General features: G+C 45.2%; 1 protein-coding gene across 5 annotated transcripts in view; it reads right to left on the bottom strand.

Moving 5' to 3' along the window:
• The window catches only part of MCCC1 (methylcrotonoyl-CoA carboxylase 1), an 85,653-nt gene extending 76,834 nt beyond the window's left edge, over nt 1-8,819 (bottom strand). For 2 of the 5 annotated variants that reach the window (XM_032298485.1, XM_032298487.1), the window contains exons 1-3: nt 8,578-8,809; nt 4,675-4,721; nt 2,245-2,381 (exon numbers count right to left, since the gene is read on the bottom strand). In XM_032298485.1, the coding sequence (XP_032154376.1) occupies nt 2,245-2,381; nt 4,675-4,721; nt 8,578-8,672 (279 nt within the window). In that variant the 5' untranslated portion in view covers nt 8,673-8,809. Of the gene's footprint in view, nt 1-2,244; nt 2,382-4,674; nt 4,722-8,577 lie in introns of those variants that run through there. The other 3 variants (XM_032298486.1, XM_032298488.1, XM_032298489.1) reach the window with 3 other exon arrangements.
• Between the last annotated feature and the right edge of the window lie 8,379 nt (nt 8,820-17,198).

The following is a 17,198-nucleotide window of genomic DNA, read 5'->3' as shown; positions in this document are numbered from 1 at the left end:
GAGAGAGAGAAAGGGAGGGAGGGAGGGAGGGAAGGAAGGAAAGAAAGGGGGGGAGAGAGAGAGAGAGAAAAGGAGGGAAGGAAGGAAGGAAGGAGGGAGGGAGGGAGGGAAGGAAGGAAGGAAGGAAGGAAGGAAGGAAGGTAGGTAGGTAGGTGATTAAGTTACAGGTGGGAGGGAGTAGAAAGAAGAGGATAGAAATGTTTGGGAAACAGAATTAATGGTACTTGGTCATTTACTAGATGAGAGGGAAAAGGATCTAGAGTAGGAAAGAAGAGAGAAAAATGTTCAAAGACTTCTGGATCTCTGCCATTATTGTTTTTCTTAGCCGTGGTGTTGTCCTCTATGGGGTTAGGGAAGTCTGTAAGAAATGCAGGTTCAGTACAGATGAAAGGTCATGAGTTCAATTTCAGTCACATTAGTTTGGTACCTGTGACAATATCAAAGTGGAGAAGTTGAATGGGCTGTTGGATATAGATGTATCATGCTCAAAAGAAAGTCTGGGCTTGAAATAGAAATTTGGGAGTTTTTCTCAAAGCTATAGGAGTATGTGAAATGAGCCAGAACAAGAGAAAACACTGAGAAAAAGGGGTCAAGGACCAAGTCCCAAGGAATTTTAACAGAAGGGTCTGGTAGATGGGTAGGGTCCAGAGAAAGTGCACTGAGAAAAGACAAGAAGGCAAGAGGTTGGGAAAGCCATAGACGAATTTATTTCTAAAAGAAGGGAGCAGTTTACTAGGGTGCTAAATCCTGCTGGGAGGTCAAGTCAGCTCAGGCCTGGAGACTCCACTAAATTTAGGGACATGGACATTATTAGCCTAGTAGAGAGTGGCTGAAGACACATCACTAAAAAATGAAGATTCTTTTTTGACATAGAAGTGTCTCGTTTTGCTTTACATTTTATTAATGTTAACTGACAAATCATAATTGTATATATTCATGGGGTACAATATGATGTTTTGCCACATGCATACAATGTGTGATGATTGAATCAAGCTAACTAACCTAGCCATCATCTCACTTACCTGTTATTTCTCATGGTAAGACATTCAAAATTTACTCTCTTATTTTGGGAAAATTCTTAAAAAGACAAAAATAAAAGCGATCCAGAGCACTGGCCTTGGATGGGAAGAGATGTATACAGACATAACTAAGTCAGCAGATTCTGTGGTAGGAAGCTCAATTTTATTTTCTCTGTGAAATCAAGACCATCTGCTGTGAATAGGTGGGTAGAGGAGAATTGGAGGTTGGAATGAAGCGAAACAGGTTTGAAATAGTCATTGCACAGAATGAGAAAAAAAGTGGCTAGTGAGCCACATGGGCCTGCTGTACAGTGAGGAAAGCCCAGGTGAGACTGCTCACCATGGATTTGGGCCAGTGCTTGGCGTCTTGCTGCAGGCATAATGAAGGCCAACAGCTGAATTCATCCATGGTTACAGTTCTTTCTAGTGGATAAAAGCTGGTACCTAATAGGCTGGGCGTGGTGGCTTATGCTCCTAATCCCAGCACTTTGGAAGGCTGAGGTAGGTGGATCACTTGAGGCCAGAATTTGACCAACCTGGTGAAACCCCACGTCTACTAAAAATACAAATAATTAGCTGGGCACCGTGGCATGTGTCTGTAATCCAGCTACTCAGGAGGCTGAGGCATGAGAATCACTTTAACCTGGGAGGCGGAGGTTGCAGTGAGCCAAGAACACTCCACTGCACTCTAGCCTGGGCAACAGAGTGAGACTCTTGTCAAAAAAAAAAAAAAAAAAAAAGCTAGTAATAATTCACTCATAATATTTACAAAGTTCAGGGGAGTTGGGTCTTTTTAGTTATAACTTTACAGATGAAGCAAGGCTCCAAAACATGAAGTGACTTGGCTAAGGTCACTTAGCCACTAAGTAGCAGTTGCTAAAAATAGAGCCTGGATGTTTCTCCTTGTATACAGGGACTCCGGACATGAATTACTCAGTGTGGTCTGTGGATCAGTAACATTCTGTGAACTGTTTTAATCAATCCTCAAGGAGATAAAGACCTCGCCTGTAAATCAACTGTTGTACGAAGCACCCCGCTTAGTTCAACTGACACTGTATTTGAAAAATGTTCCAAGGATTATTAGTGAGCAGTCTGAACTTACCTACTTCAACCCTGTTACCATTAGCAAATATCAACTGTCATCATAAAGAACTAAAATACTGACACAGTAAATGAATAAATGTGATCACTTGTAAGATGTGGCTTCCAGTTTTTAACAACATACCATATCTACATGCATGGAATTCCTGTCAGCCTCACTATAAACCGCCACGGACTGTACACCCAGTTTTCTGGCTGTGCGCATCACCCTGCAGGCAATTTCTCCTCTGTTTGCAATGAGGACCTTGGTAATGTTTCTTCCTGTTTAAAACACCATGAAAATCACACAGAAATGTTACTGGAGAGCAAAGAATGAGAATGAGAATATGATATTAACTGACTGATTGGGACTCGAACTGGTAAGTTCAAGCTTTTTGGTAAAACTAGCAAAACTGAGCCCAAAATGACCACTTTAATATTAGTGCACTTCTTTTCACTGAAATTAAAGATACTCACGAACATAAATTACTCAGCTTTTTCAACTTAAAATACAGAACTACTTAAAATTAAAAGATGCTTTGTTTTGCCAAGGATCAAATTACAATAGTGTTAAAAATCATCATCGTTAATCATAACTAATCTTTAGTCTATTTATTTATTTATTTTTGAGGCCGTGTTTTGCTCTTGTCACCCAGCCTGGAGTACGATGGTGCGATCTCAGCTCACTGCAACGTCTGCCTCCTGGGTTCAAGCAGTTCTCCTGCTTCAGCTTCCCGAGGAGCTGAGATTACAGGCATCCGTCATCACACCCAGCTAATTTTTATATTTTTAGTAGAGCAGGGTTTCACCACATTGGCCAGGCTGGTCTTGAACTCCTGATCTCGGGTGATCCGCCTGCTTCGGCCTCCCAAGGTGCTGGATTACAGGTGTGAGCCACTGTGCCCGGCCAATAATAACTAACATTCAATATGCACTTTCTTTGCCTCAGGGTCCTGTGCTAAAGACTCAACGACGACTTAAATTTTCACAATAATCCTAATGAAATAGATACTACCATTGTTACCTCAATTTCAAAGATGAAGAAACCAATGCTCAAGCTATTATTATGCCCAAAATTACAGAGCTAAAGGAAGAATACAGGATTTGAACCTAGCTCTGCGTCACTCTGTTCCTCTGCCTCTACCCCTATGTACACAGGGGTGTGTGGTTCTCTTGCAACACAAGTGACTCTTACACCAGCCTACTGGCATTGCCACCATAATGACAAGCTACTGTGTATAGAAAATGGTTTTTTTTTCCTCGAGACGGAATCCTGTCACCTGGGCTGGAGTGCAGTGGCGTGATCTTGGCTCACTGCAACCTCCACCATCTGGGTTCAAGCGATTCTACTGTCTCAGCCTCCTAAGTAGCTGGGATTACAGGCGTGTGCCACCACACCCGGCTAATTTATGAAATGTACTTCTAACATATACATATATAAAATGTACTTCTAATATCACATATGAAATAAATGTTCTTCGACGGTTCATAATAAAGTTATTTCTTCAATATAATCCATAGGCTCAACATAATAAAGTTATCTCTTATTTAAAAAACAATAAGGTTGCACATTATTTAAGTGTCTTTCCATGGGGCTCCATAGAGCCCAAGACTTGTCACAGGGGCTGCTGGATGACTATGTATGTGTATGGGCAGGGGAGGAGAGCAGGTAGGTAGAGGGTTATACCCAATCAACTGGAAGTTGTACTTTATTACACTTTTATATGTTTTATAGTTGGGAATTCCATGTTCAATTTTATGTGGAAAAAAAGCGTTTTGCTACTTAAAATAGCTTTTTCAAAGCACTGATTTTGACCATCGTAGTTAGGATTTTCCAATCCAATACACTAAGAGGGTCAAACAGACAGAACAACACGAATATAAAATCTTCTCCATTATTGCTCTCTGTATTTTACTTATTTATTTTATTTTTAAATTTTTTTTTTATATAAAGACAGGGTTTCACCATGTTGGCCAGGCTGGTCTTGAACTCCTGATCTCAGGTGATCCACCCGCCTCGGCCTCCCAAAGTGCTGAGATTAGAGGCATGAGCCACCACGCCCGGCCATTTTATTTATTTTTTAGTTTTTTTTTCAGACAGAGTCTCACTTTGTCGCCCAGGTTGGAGTGAGTGGCACAATCTCAGCTCACTGCAACCTCCACTGCTTGGGTTCAAGAGATTCTACTGCCACAGCCTCCCAAGTAGCTGGGATTACAGGCAACCACCACCATGTCCAGCTAATTTTTGTAGTTTTTAATAGAGACAGGGTTTCACCATGTTGGCCAGGCTGGTTGAGAACTCCTGACCTCAGTTGATCTGACTGCCTCAGTCTCTCAAAGTGCTGGGATTATGGGCGTGAGACACCGGCCTGGCTGCGCTCTGTATTTTAGGCTCAACATCAAGAGAGATTTGATAAAAAAGAGGTGAAAACTACGACTTAACACTTTCTAAAAATCATCATGAAAATCCAAAATTTATAACTAATTCTATTACGCACATATTAAGGGATTAAACAGTTCCCTTTCTTAGTTCACAATCTGAAGCACAATCAGGCAGAACAAAGCCGCTCAGTACCTGTGGTTGTTGCGTACTTCATGGTTCTTTGCCTCCACATCCATGTCCTATAACATAAATCCAAATGGAATTGTAATTAAACAGAATAAGCAACACAATTATTCTTTTAAAAGAATTTAAGTTTCTTAAAACACAAAACCTTAAGCCAAATAACAGTGATTTAGTAAAGCTTTCCTGGTGGATAGAAAACTAACCTAGAAATCAAGAGTTAGAGGTCTGGCTGTTTTCCCTTGTACTGCCTGTCCTTCAGCATGTCACTCAATCTGTTTGGTCCTGAGGCTGGCATATGACCACAAGGTCAGAGATGATTAACCAACCAAGGTATATCAAGATCATCTAGTTAAGCCTTTTGAAACCATTTTGGCTACAACTCACGATACAAACTACCCAGGACACACACAATTAAAACAGACGTTTTGTTAACAATGACTCATTCTGCCTTTTGGTACTTTCAGTTCTATCCTATTTTATTAAAATATGCTGGTCAATCCACAGTTTGAAAAATACTAATCAGGTTTAAACATCAGACGTGTAAAAAGTAAGACCAAAGAAATAAACAGAAGGTAAACAGAGGCAGCAGAAAGAATGTTGGCTGTGGGATCAGAAGCGCCAAGTTCTCATCCAAGTCCCTCCAATGGCCAGCTTGCCCAGCGTCAAGTCACTTTACATCAGTGTTCCTCAAACTGTTTTTTTTTTTTTTTTTCCATTATTACCCTCCTAATAAGAAAATTTTTTAAAGATTTTATTCCTTGTAGGAAGGGAGGGGTGAGGTTGAGCTTCGGAAGGCCGTGAACCATGACAACATGGTTTTCTGGCCCTCCCAAGAATCCATTTCCACCCCTTTGGTGGCGGTATCATCCCCGTTGAGGAAGCAAGATTTGGTATCTGGGGCCTCAGTGTTCTCCAACCTGAGGTGAGACTGCAAGAGGTAATCTTAAAGGGACCTCTCAGATTTGAAAGTACTATACAATTCTATTCCAAATCCTTGTATTAAAAGAAAATAGAGAAATGGGGAGAGAAAATGACTTACAGCATCTTGAGGCAGAAGTATCAACAATTTTTTAAGTTTCATGATACCTGTTTATATAATAAGGTAACACTGAAGCATTAACCAAAAGCTGACAGGAAACAGTCCAGATTCACTTTAGGAACAAAGAAATAAAATGTCTATGAAGTATCAGCTAAAGAGCCTATGTGGGCAGGGCACGGTGGCTAATGCCTATAATCCCAGCACTTTGGGAGGCTGAGGCGGACAAATGACCTGAGGTTAAGAGTTCGAGACCAGCCTGGCCAACACGGTGAAACCCCATCTCCACTAAAAATACAAAAATTAGCCGGGCATGATGGCGGGCACCTATAATTCCAGCTACTCGGGAGGCTGAGGCAGGAGAATCGTTTGAACTCGGGAGGCAGAGGTTGCAGTGAACCAAGATCACCCCACCACACTCCAGCCTGGGCGACAGAGTAAGACTCTGTCTCAAAAAAACAAACAAAAAAAAGAGCATAGGCAGGGAAACCAACAAATCACAGAAGCAATTCCACCTACCCTTTTGTCTATACCTGGAAGATACAGTTATAAAGGACTAACTAGCTGTTTTAGATTCACAAAGCACAAGATAAAAGCACAGCGGTGCATTTGAATCTATGTAACTAGATAGCAGTATATACTTTATTTCACTGGCACTGAGATGCAGGAGACATTTATACATCTATATGTGTCACACACTCATCCCCCTACAATGTACAATCTGGTGCTGCCATCCATGAGGGGCTGCTGGGAAGACCCACAGCTTTGGCAGGAGAGTTCCATGAGCTGCTTCCTCAGGAGACTGCCACTCTCCCATTCCTTTCCAATTCAGTCAGCCCTGCCTTCTCGACCTTGCAGGAGGGGGATCACTTTTCCTGATCTTTATGAGGTATTGTCTAGCACTGTTTGCCCTTCACATTCTTCAGACAGGTTTCTGATAAGTTTCAAGGCCTATTCTGGCAGACGTTATCTATTAAATGGTTGCTTCTTGGTAAAGCTAGCTTAAGAGTCTGATTAAGTTTCAAGCTACTGTTGACGTAAAGCTTTCTTTTGCAATCTTCTATTGAAGACAGAAGGGAAAGAGAAAGAAAGAGGGAGAATGAGAGAGAGAGAGATCACACTTAACTATAATCTTCTATCCCAACAATGTTATGATCCATCTATTCCATTTTTCACAATTATCTAAGCTGAAGCGTAAAAACAATGGCTTAAACAAGATTAAGAAGCTGCTTCCCAGATTCAAGGTAGCTCCATACCAGCTTATTGTCATATCTATAATTCTGCCACTAGAGATTATTTTCTTTGAGCTACTAGAGATTCATAACATAAAAATAATGTAAACTATCTGTACTGATTTTTTTTTGATTCGGATGTCACCCAGGATGGAGTACAGTGGTGTGTGGCCTGGAACCCCTGGGCTCAAGCCATCCTCGCCCACCTCACCCTCGCCCACCTCACCCTCGCCCACCCCATCCTCGCCCACCTCATCCTCGCCCACCTCATCGTCCCAAGTAGCTGTGACTACAAGTGTGTGCCACTACATCTGGCTAATTTTTTAATGTTTTGTAAAGATGAGGTCTTACTATGTTGCCCAGGCTGGTCTTGAACTCACGCAATCCACCCACATTGGATCTCACAGTGCTGGGAAAGTTCTGAGAATACAGGCATGAATGAACTCTCCTGGCCCAGAGTTTTACTTTTATAAGCCATCAACAACTCTAACACTCTCCAGGGTGACACATACTTGAGAATAGTTCTGTAGACAATAGCCAATCTTTGAAAGGGAAGAGAGGGAGAAAATGGGTCTGTATCCTGAAGAGCCCTGCACACCTAAGAAAAGAAAAACCAGGGGAACAAAAGAACCAATTTTCTCATGTTTCTCTGGGCAGCCCTACAAGTCACTAAAAAGGCCATCTACAATAATTTCTGGAAAATAAATGCAACCAAATGTTCATGTAAACGGTTGATTTTGCATTTATAGGTTGATTTTATGTACCAGATTCTGCTTAAACCTCTTTCCATGCGTTAATTCATTGAATTTTCACAACCCAAGGTACTAGTATCATCTCCTCCAAGGTGAGGAAATTAAAGAAGAAACATTAAGCAACTTATCCAAAGTCACACACCTGGTGAGTGGCTAACAAGACCTCAACCTTGACTGCAGAGTCTGTGCCCCTGAACACTAAACTGTCTTTCCACAATGACGGAGGATGACGATAGCCATTAACCCAAAGACAACAAAGCAGCAAGCTATCTACGAGCCCGAGGGTGTTTTCGCTGCCAGTTACCGCCACCAAAGGCCAGAGCTCAAGATTTGAAACAAGAGCTGGAGGCAGGTGAGCTAAAGGGAGTCACGCGACAGCGTTGTTGGACCCCGGCTGCGAGGTTCCCCAGCTCGGTGGAAGGAACCCTCTCCTCCCGACGACGTCGCTCCTTCCAACCACGCGAAGGAACTGCAGGCGTCCTTCCCAGGACCGACGCCCGGCGGGGCACAGCCGAGCTGAAAACGGCTTCGCGGGCATCCTGGCCCCCGTCCTGACCAGCTGTCCGCTGAGCAAGCCGCGGATCCGCTGGGGCTTCCCTGGAGCGGGATGGTCGCCACGCTCCCACCGAAGGGGCGCCGCGGACGCCGAGGAAAACGGCTACGAGCTGCCGCGGCGGCGAGCGACGCCCGGGGGACGGCGGGCCCCTCCTCAGAGCGGCGCGCGCGGGCGAGGTGCGCGGAGGCCGCCGTGGGGGTCCTCCCGACGCCGAGACTGCCCGCAGGACCCCGCGCCAGCGGCGGGGCTTTCTTCCGTCCTCCCCACCGCGACCCCCCGTCCCGCCGCCCACCCGGGTGCAAGCGCCCCCCTCGGCGCCATGGCCCCTCCACCCACCTCGGCGGCAGGAGCAGGCTCGGGAGCCGCTGCCACCGGTTCCTCTCCGCCGCCGCCGCCGCCAGCAGTGCCGACACCGCGGAGACCGCCGCCATGTCCTTGGGTCCCCGCCGCTCCGCTACTCCCCGGCACAGCTGCGGCCGCGTCCCACGCGCCGAACCGGACCCTCCGCCCCGAAGCCTCGAGAGCCCTGCCGGCCACCGTCGGAGCCTCGGCCTCGCTTGGGGCCGATCCGAGACTGTGAGGGCGTCTCCACAAACGCCAATCAGAGGCCAGAGTCCGGCTTCCGCAGCGACGATTGGTCAGTCTGGCCACGTGCCCGCGGGGGGTGTGGCCTTTGTTTCTGCGCCCCTTGAGCCTGCGCCGACTCCGGGAAGGGGTTTTCCCTTCCTCGGCCTCCTGGCTCTCTGTCACTTTCTTCCTGCCCTCGCGGGGTTCCTTCGCCCTCATCAGCTTCTGGGAAAAGACCCCGTGGGAAAAAGCCAGATGCGGATGGACAGCAGGATACACAATTCTCTAGTGCTCTCAGGGGAGAATAAATAAATAAGCTAAATTGAAAATCTTTAAACCACCTGAGCTTGAAACACGTGTTCCTTCTATTGGGAAAAAGAGGAAGTCAAACAGCAAAGAGGAATATCTAGAGGCTAAAGATGCTGCAAACACTACAGGTGGATGCTTCGGGAGGAAAGCTGGAGGAAGAAATTAGTGAAGATAAAGGAAGAAATAAATGAATTCCGAAAGCCAGTATCAAAGGACTAATATACCCACAGGTTCACAAAAATTCATAAAATAGTTACCAAATCAGAAATAAAGAGAGAAAAACGCACATTTGACATGATTTAAAAAACATAAGCAGGGAAAAATCACAGACAGGGGAAACAAATTGTAGATCTGTAAGATACTAATTTTGCTTAACTTCAAGTAAACTTAGAACTCTGGATGGAATGAATGATGTTACAAGAAAATACAATTTATCAAAATCGATCCTGGAAGAGACAAAATTTAAGCAAACCATTACCATAGAAAAACTAGAGAAGTTGATCAAGAACTGCCCTTGCTTCCACCCCCCACTTCCACCTTCACCTTCACCCCGGAAAGTTACAAAAGCCCACCTTGTCCTGCAACAAAATTCCACACAAATGAGTAGTTGACTCAAACGCTATTAATTCTCTCCCAGAAAATAAAAAAGATGGAAGTGTTCCAAATTCTTTTTAAAAAGTAAACATTTTGACACCAAAATCAACAAAGATATCATGCACACGACAGATCATTTTCACTTATAAATATCAATGGAAAAATTCTAAATAAAATATTAACTGCACTGGGTGCTGCGTGTGGGAACCCAACCATATATGTGTGATATTGTGCTGGCCTAGAGCCAGAACCTGAGCAACACTATTTTATAAAATGCAAAACTGTTTTTAGATAAGTTGAAATGGCTGCCCCATTCTCCTCACAATAACTACTGTCCTTGGCCTCTGTAAATAGAACTGCTAGTTTGTTCTTCAAAACTATGTAAAGCTGCTTACCTTTTCTTATCAGTAACTGCTAAAATCTGTGACTTCTATCACCACCCAGACGATGTGTAAACAAATGTATATCTTGACTTCTGTAAACCACTGAAGTAACAAACAGAATGACAAAAGTCCCCTGGCCCTTGGAATGTCTGGAGACCCCCGCCCTTGTCTCCACGCAGGAGGTGAATCACAGAATCCCCTAGCCCTTGGAATGTCCGAAACCTTTTCATCCCCATCCCCGCCCCTCACCCCCACTCCCAAGGTGGTTTTTCGGGTATAAAAAATCATGGCACCCTCCTTTTGGCACCACAGCTTGAAGAGACGTGAGTCCTCTGTGGTCGCCGGCATAATAAATGACCCTGCAATCTGGCATACTTTTGTCTTGGTGATAACTTTCTACACTCGGTCCAATACAACATATGAATACTTGCAAAGTGAGTTTCACAAGATGGGTGGTGGAGCCCAGACACAGGGACACCTGAAAGAGGGAAGTTGAGATAAAGTTGAGTCAGGAACAGAAAAAGGAGAATCCTGTTAAAAGATAACCAGGTGATGGGAACCAGGAAACCCTGCGGTCACAAGGAACGATGTCTTGATGTAAACGTTTTTTATGAGCACCAGGAATGACCATTACCTTTTACGACCACCGATTGTGTGTCTGCCATCCTTATGTATAGAGTATGTGAATTAGTGATCTGTTTTTTCTCTTACACTGACGTAAACCAGAACCTGAAAAATGTATATAATCGAAGTCTCTGTGGAATAAAGTTGTTGGTGGAACATTGTTCCTCAACTCTCCTGACCCTGCCTGTTCTGTCTCCTTTTTCTTCCCGTGCACCCCCCACTCAGGTTGGATCCTCTTGCTGGACAAGAGTTCCTGGCAGCTGCGGCTCATGTCTTGTGACCCCATCACTTTGGGAGGCTGAGGTGGGAAGACCGCTTAAGCCTAGCAGCTTGAGACCAGCTTGGACAACATAGTGAGACCCCCATCTGTACAAATTTTTTTTTTTAAAACTGGGCATGATGATGCATGCCTGTAGTCCCAGCTACTTGGGAGACCCAGGCAGGAGGATCACCTGAATCCAGGAGTTTGAAGCTACAATGAGCTCTTATCATGCCATTGTACTCCTGCCTGGGTAACAGTGAGAGATTGTCTCCAAGAAATCAAAAAAATTAAAGTATCTTGTAGCATATGAAAAGAATACCACACTGTAAGAGTACAGGGAAGGAATAGCATTAGGAGAAATAGCGAATTTGATGACGTGCTGATGGTGGATGCAGCAAACCACCATGGCACGTGTATGCCTATATAACAAATCTGCACGTTCTGCATGTGTACCCCAGAACTTAAAGTACAATTTTAAAAAGAGAGTGTTTTCATGCTTGCATTCCTGATAACAAAAAGTGTCACAAAAGACTGCCAAACCACTGTTAAAACAGGAGCTTTGAATGAAGAGACCCCCCCACCCAAACAGGCTTTGTGTGAGCAACCTGGCTGTTTATTCACCTGGGTGCAGGTGGGCCGAGGCCGAAAAGGGCATCAGCAAAAGGCAGTGGGATAGGAGTTGGTTTTATAGGTTGGGGCAAATCATTTGGGGAGGGGGCAGGGGTGTTACAGAGTAAGATCAGTTACAGTGGTGCCGGTAGGGGCAAGGAGAATACATTACCATAAGTTCAGTTACAATGGGGGGTGGGGTAAGGCTAAGAGTAGTTAAGATGGTAGGGTGGGCTGGGTGGGGGGGTATTCACAGAGCAAGAACAGTTTAGATGGCAGGGTGGGGTGAGGAGTATTCATATTATCATAAGAACAATTAAGATGGCATAGTGGGCCGGGCGCGGTGGCTCACGCCTGTAATCCCAGCACTTTGGGAGGCCGAGGCGGGTGGATCACAAGGTGAAGGGATCCAGACCATCCTGGTCAACACGGTGAAACCCCGTCTCTACTAAAACTACAAAAAATTAGCTGGGCACGGTGGCGCGTGCCTGTAATCCCAGCTACTCAGGAGGCTGAGGCAGGAGAATTGCCTGAACCCAGGAGGCGGAGGTTGCGGTGAGTGGAGATGATCGCGCCATTGCACTCCAGCCTGGGTAACCAGCGAAACTCCGTCTCAAAAAAAAAAAAAAAAAGATGGCATAGTGGGGTGAAAAGCTCAATGTGGGGGAAGCTCCTCTGGGCGATGAGGGATAATGGCATAATGGCGATTGCAGGTGGGGGGGTGGGAGATGGGGGGGTAGGGGGAGGTGCGGGGGTGGGAGGTGGGAGGGGTAGGGGGAGGTGGGGGGGTGGGAGGTGGGAGGGGTGGGGGGGATGGGGGGTGATCTCTGAGGCAGGCGGGACTTCAGACTTTCTGGGTCCGGGCTTGTACGTGCAGGCCTGACAACCACAACCTTGCACAAAGGCCATCACAACCTTACACAAGAAGTACTTCAGTAAGAACATGCATCCGGCAGCTGCCTGTGCCACCCTGCACTGGCATCACCCATGTTATTCATCTTTGTAGCCAAGCATCATTATTTCAAAACGATTATGTAACACTCCTCGTCTTTTCCGTTAAAGAGCTTACTCCCATTGCAATGCCTTATTCCAAAATCAGTATCTTTTTCTTGTATATAACCTCTCTTTGTTCCTTATTTAGGCTGATACTATCCAAAAATACATAATTTTAACATGTTTTGTTTTGATATAGCTTCAAACTCACAGAAAGGCTGCAAGAATAGCAGTCTTCACCTGGATTTCCCAAATGTTTCTTTTTTCTTTTTCTTTTTTTTTTTTTTTTGAGACGGAGTTTTGCTCTGTTGCCCAGGCTGGAGTGCGATGGTCCAATCTCGGCTCACTGCAAACTCCATTTCCCAGATTCAAGTGATTCTCACGCCTCAGCCTCCTGAGTAGCTGGGATTACAGGTGTACACCACCACACCTGGCTAATTTTTTGGTAAATGCTTTTTGATTTTTTAACATTCCATATGGTTTTGTCTCTGAGAGGTAGAGCTGTTTCATTCACCACTCCTTCTCAACATCACTTCTTAATAATGTTCTACACTTTGCAAAGTTCTACAAGAAACAGACATGACTTTAACGAGTCATGTTTAAATCCGATTGAAGAAAATACTGAGGGGGGGACGTGGAAGTGGTGGTACAGAGATGGAAGCTGGTGTGCTGCTCTCTGTAACTCCACCCACTGATCGTATTTTAGAACAGCCCGTAGCCCAGGCTGGAATGCAGTGGCATGATCATGGCTCACAGTAGCCTCAGACTCCTGGGCCCAAGTGATCCTCCCCCATCAGCCTCCCAAAGTATTGGAATAATTGCCATGAGCCACTCCAACTGGACTATATTTTTCTTCCTTTTAAACTTTATACAATTTAATATTTGCAGTTTATTTGAACCATCTTCCAAAAAAGGTCCAGCCTTTACAGTCGGTTGGTACATTTCTTGTGATTCTCTCAATCTTTAGGTTCTTCTATATCTCTTTTAATTCCCTTGACTCCTTTTTAAAAAGAATTTAAATTGTTCTGTAGTTTCCCAAAGTTCAGGTTTTGCTACTGTCTCCTCTTAGTCTCTTTTAATATGGTCGTTTGTCCTTTGCATTTCCTGTAAATTGGTGGTTCTACCAGCCAGCAGCAGCTGACCCAGCAGGTGACCGCAGATGCCTGAGGGCACCTGGCCGAGATCAGATCAGCCTGTGCTGATTGATTTTAGGTGTCAGCCTGACTGGATTAAAGAACATCCAGATAACTGGTGAAGCATTATGCGTTAGTCAGGGTTCTCTAGAGGAACGGAGCTAGAGGAATAGATATATATACATAAAGGGGAGTTTATTAAGTATTAACTCACACGATCACAAGGTCCCACAACAGGCCTCCTGCAGGCTGAGGAGCAAGGAGAGCCAGCTCGAGTTCCAAAACTGAAGAACTTGGAGTCTGACATTCGAGGCTGGGAAGCATCCAGCCTGGGAGGAAGATGTAGGCTGGGAGGCGAGGCCGATCTCTCTTTTCACATTTTCTGCCTGCTTATGTTCTAGCCGTGCTGGCAGCTGATTAGATGGTGCCCACCCAGATGAAGGATGGGTCTGCCTTCCCCAGCCCACTGACTCAAATGTTAATTTCCTTTGGCAACACCCTCACAGACACAGCCGGGATCAATATTTTGTATCCTCCAATCCAGTCAAGTTGACACTCAGTATTAACCATCACACATTATTTTGGGGTGTGTCTATGAAGGTGTTTCCAGAGGAGAGTGGCATGTGCGATTCAGTGGACTAAGTGAGGAGGATCCATCCTCACGTGGCAGCCCCATCCAGTCCGCTGGGAACACAGAGAGAACAAAACCCAAGGAAAAGCTCATTGGCCTCTGTCTCTCCTGGAGCTGGTATACGCACTTGTCCTGCCCTGGGACATCAGACCTTGAGGCTCTTCTGTCTTTGGGCTCGAGGACTTACATCAGTCCCCTCTTGTCCCCTGCACTCTCACCCTGGGTTCTTAGGCCTCTGGACTTGGACTGACCCATGCCATTAAGCATCCTGGGGTCTTCTCAGCTTGCAGACAGCCTGTCATGGGACTTGCCAGCCTCCATAATCACATAGCCAATCTTCATAAATCCCTTCTCATACACCTATATATATCCTAGTGGTTTTGTCTCTGGAGAACTCTGACTAATACATAGCCCTAGCAAACCCAGTCCATATTGCTGTTCTACAGAATCGTGAGCTGAATAAATAGCTGTTATTTTAAGCCACTAAGTTTTGGGGTGATTTGTTATACAGCAAAAGATAACCAATACACAGTATGTACTCTTTAGTGGTATGCTTCTTTAACTCAATATATGTCTGAATTTTATTCATGTTGTGTGTGTTTTGTTAAATGAAAATACCGCAATTGGCCTGGCATGGTGGCTCACGCCTGTAATCCCAGCAATTTGGGAGGTGATGGGGGCAGATCACCTGAGGTCAGGGGTTCAAGACCAACCTGGCCAACATGGTGAAACCCTGTCTCTACTAAACATACAAAAATTAGCCAGGCATGGTGGCGCATACCTGTAATCCCAGCTACTCAGGAGGCTGAGGAAGGAGAATCACTTGAACCTGGGAGGCGGAGGTTGCAGTGAGGCGAGGTCACAGCACCGCACTCCAGCCTGGGTGAAAGAACAAGACTTCATCTAAAAAAAAAAAAAAAGAAAGGAAAAGTGAGAAACTACCACGATTTGTTCTCCTGATGATGATACACATTTGGATTGCTTCCAGGTTTTGATGATTTTGAATAAAGCCACCGTGAGTATTTTTCGCCTCTTTCTGTGGACATAGTACTTACTCATCGTGCGTGTATACCTAGTTGTTGAATTTCTAGTAAAGAGAACAGGGGCCAGCAAGCTAGAGCTCATAGCCCAGCAACCTTTTTTTTTTTTTTTTTTTTTTTTTTTTGAGATGGAGTGTCCCTCTGTCACCCAGTCTGGAGTGCAGTGGTGCAATCTTGGCTCCCTGCAACCTCTGCCTCCCAGGTTCAAGCAATTCTCCTACCTCAGCTTCCCAAGTAACTGGGATTACAGGCACCCACCACCACACCCGGTTAACTTTTGTATTTCAGTAGAGACAGGGTTTCACCATGTTGCTCAGGCTGGTCTCCAACTCCTGACCTCATGATCCACCCTCCTCGGCCTCCCAAAGTGCTAGGATTACAGGTGTCAGCCACCGTGCCTGGCCCAGCTACCTATATTTACAAATAAAGATTTCTGAATATAGAATATAGACAAGCCTTTCTTTTTTTTTTTTTTTTTTAAACACCTTGTCTACAGCTGCTTTCATGCCACAACAGCTGAGTGGAATAGTTGCCGTAGAAACCATCTGGCCCAAAAACCCTAAAATATTTACTGTCCGTCTTTCCCTTTACAGAAAAGGGTTGCCAAACCTGGGGATAGTTATAGGTTTAAGTTTATAAGAAACCACCAAAAAGTTTTTTCTAAAATGATAGTATCGCCGGGCGCAGTGGCTCACGCCTGTAATCCCAGCACTTTGGGAGGCCGAGGCGGGTGGATCACAAGGTCAAGAGATCGAGACCATCCTGGTCAACATGGTGAAACCCCATCTCTACTAAAACTGCAAAAAATTAGCTGGGCATGGTGGCGCGTGCCTGTAATCCCAGCTACTCGGGAGGCTGAGGCAGGAGAATTGCCTGAACCCAGGAGGCGGAGGTTGCAGTGAGCCGAGATCGCGCCATTGCGCTCCAGCCTGGGTAACAAGAGCGAAACTCTGTCTCAAAAAAAAAAAAAAAAAGATGGTATCTTTTTTCTATCAGTAATTGATAGCAGTTCCTCATCAACACTGGGTATTGCCGGTCTTTTGAATTGCATCCATTTTGGAGGTTGTGGAATGATATCTCATTGTGGTTTTAACCTGCAGTAGCTAGACTGGCCTTGGCAACTGGGAAGCCATGCGTTTGGTTCTGTATGTAGCCTCTGTCTCTGCCACCATGTTCATCCACTCATGTACACATTGTGCAAACACTGTTGTCCTCTGTAACAGGCTAGCTAACTCACTGGCTGAGGTCATTTGTTGACTTGTGTAGGCCAAGTGTGGTAGCTCATACCTGTATCTTTGCACTTTGTAAGATGGGAAGATGACTCGAGTCCAGGATTTCCAGACCAGCCTGGGCAACATGGTGAGACCCCAAATTTTAAAAAATTAGCTGGGGCAGGGTGCAGTGGTTCACGCCTGTAATCCCAGCACTTTGGAAGGCCAAGATCGCCTGAGGTCGGGAGCTCAAGACCAGCCTGCCCTACATGGTGAAATTCCATCTCTACTAAAAATACAAAAATTAGCTAGGCATGGTGGTGGGCACCTATAATCCCAGCTACTTGGGAGGAGGCTGAGGCAGGAGAATCCTTTGGACCCAGGAGGCGGAGGTTGCAATGAGCCAAGATCGCGCCACTGCACTCCAGCCTGGGCGACAGAGTGAGACTGTCTCAAAATAAATGGATTATAGGTGCCCAACAAAAAAAATAAAGAAAGAAAGAAAAAAAGAAAGTCCTAAATGTGAGTTGTCCAGGTTCTTGGCGTATTGGACAAAGAATTAAACACAAGGCCACAGAATGGGTACAGATTTCTGGAAGAC

This window comes from Sapajus apella, unplaced genomic scaffold (genome assembly GCF_009761245.1).
Source record: "Sapajus apella isolate SASKATOON/1434 unplaced genomic scaffold, GSC_monkey_1.0 scaffold38, whole genome shotgun sequence".
NCBI classification, from domain to species: Eukaryota; Metazoa; Chordata; class Mammalia; order Primates; family Cebidae; genus Sapajus; species Sapajus apella.
The sequence above is the reverse complement of the archived record's forward strand: the minus strand, read 5'-3'. Positions and strand labels throughout refer to the sequence as shown.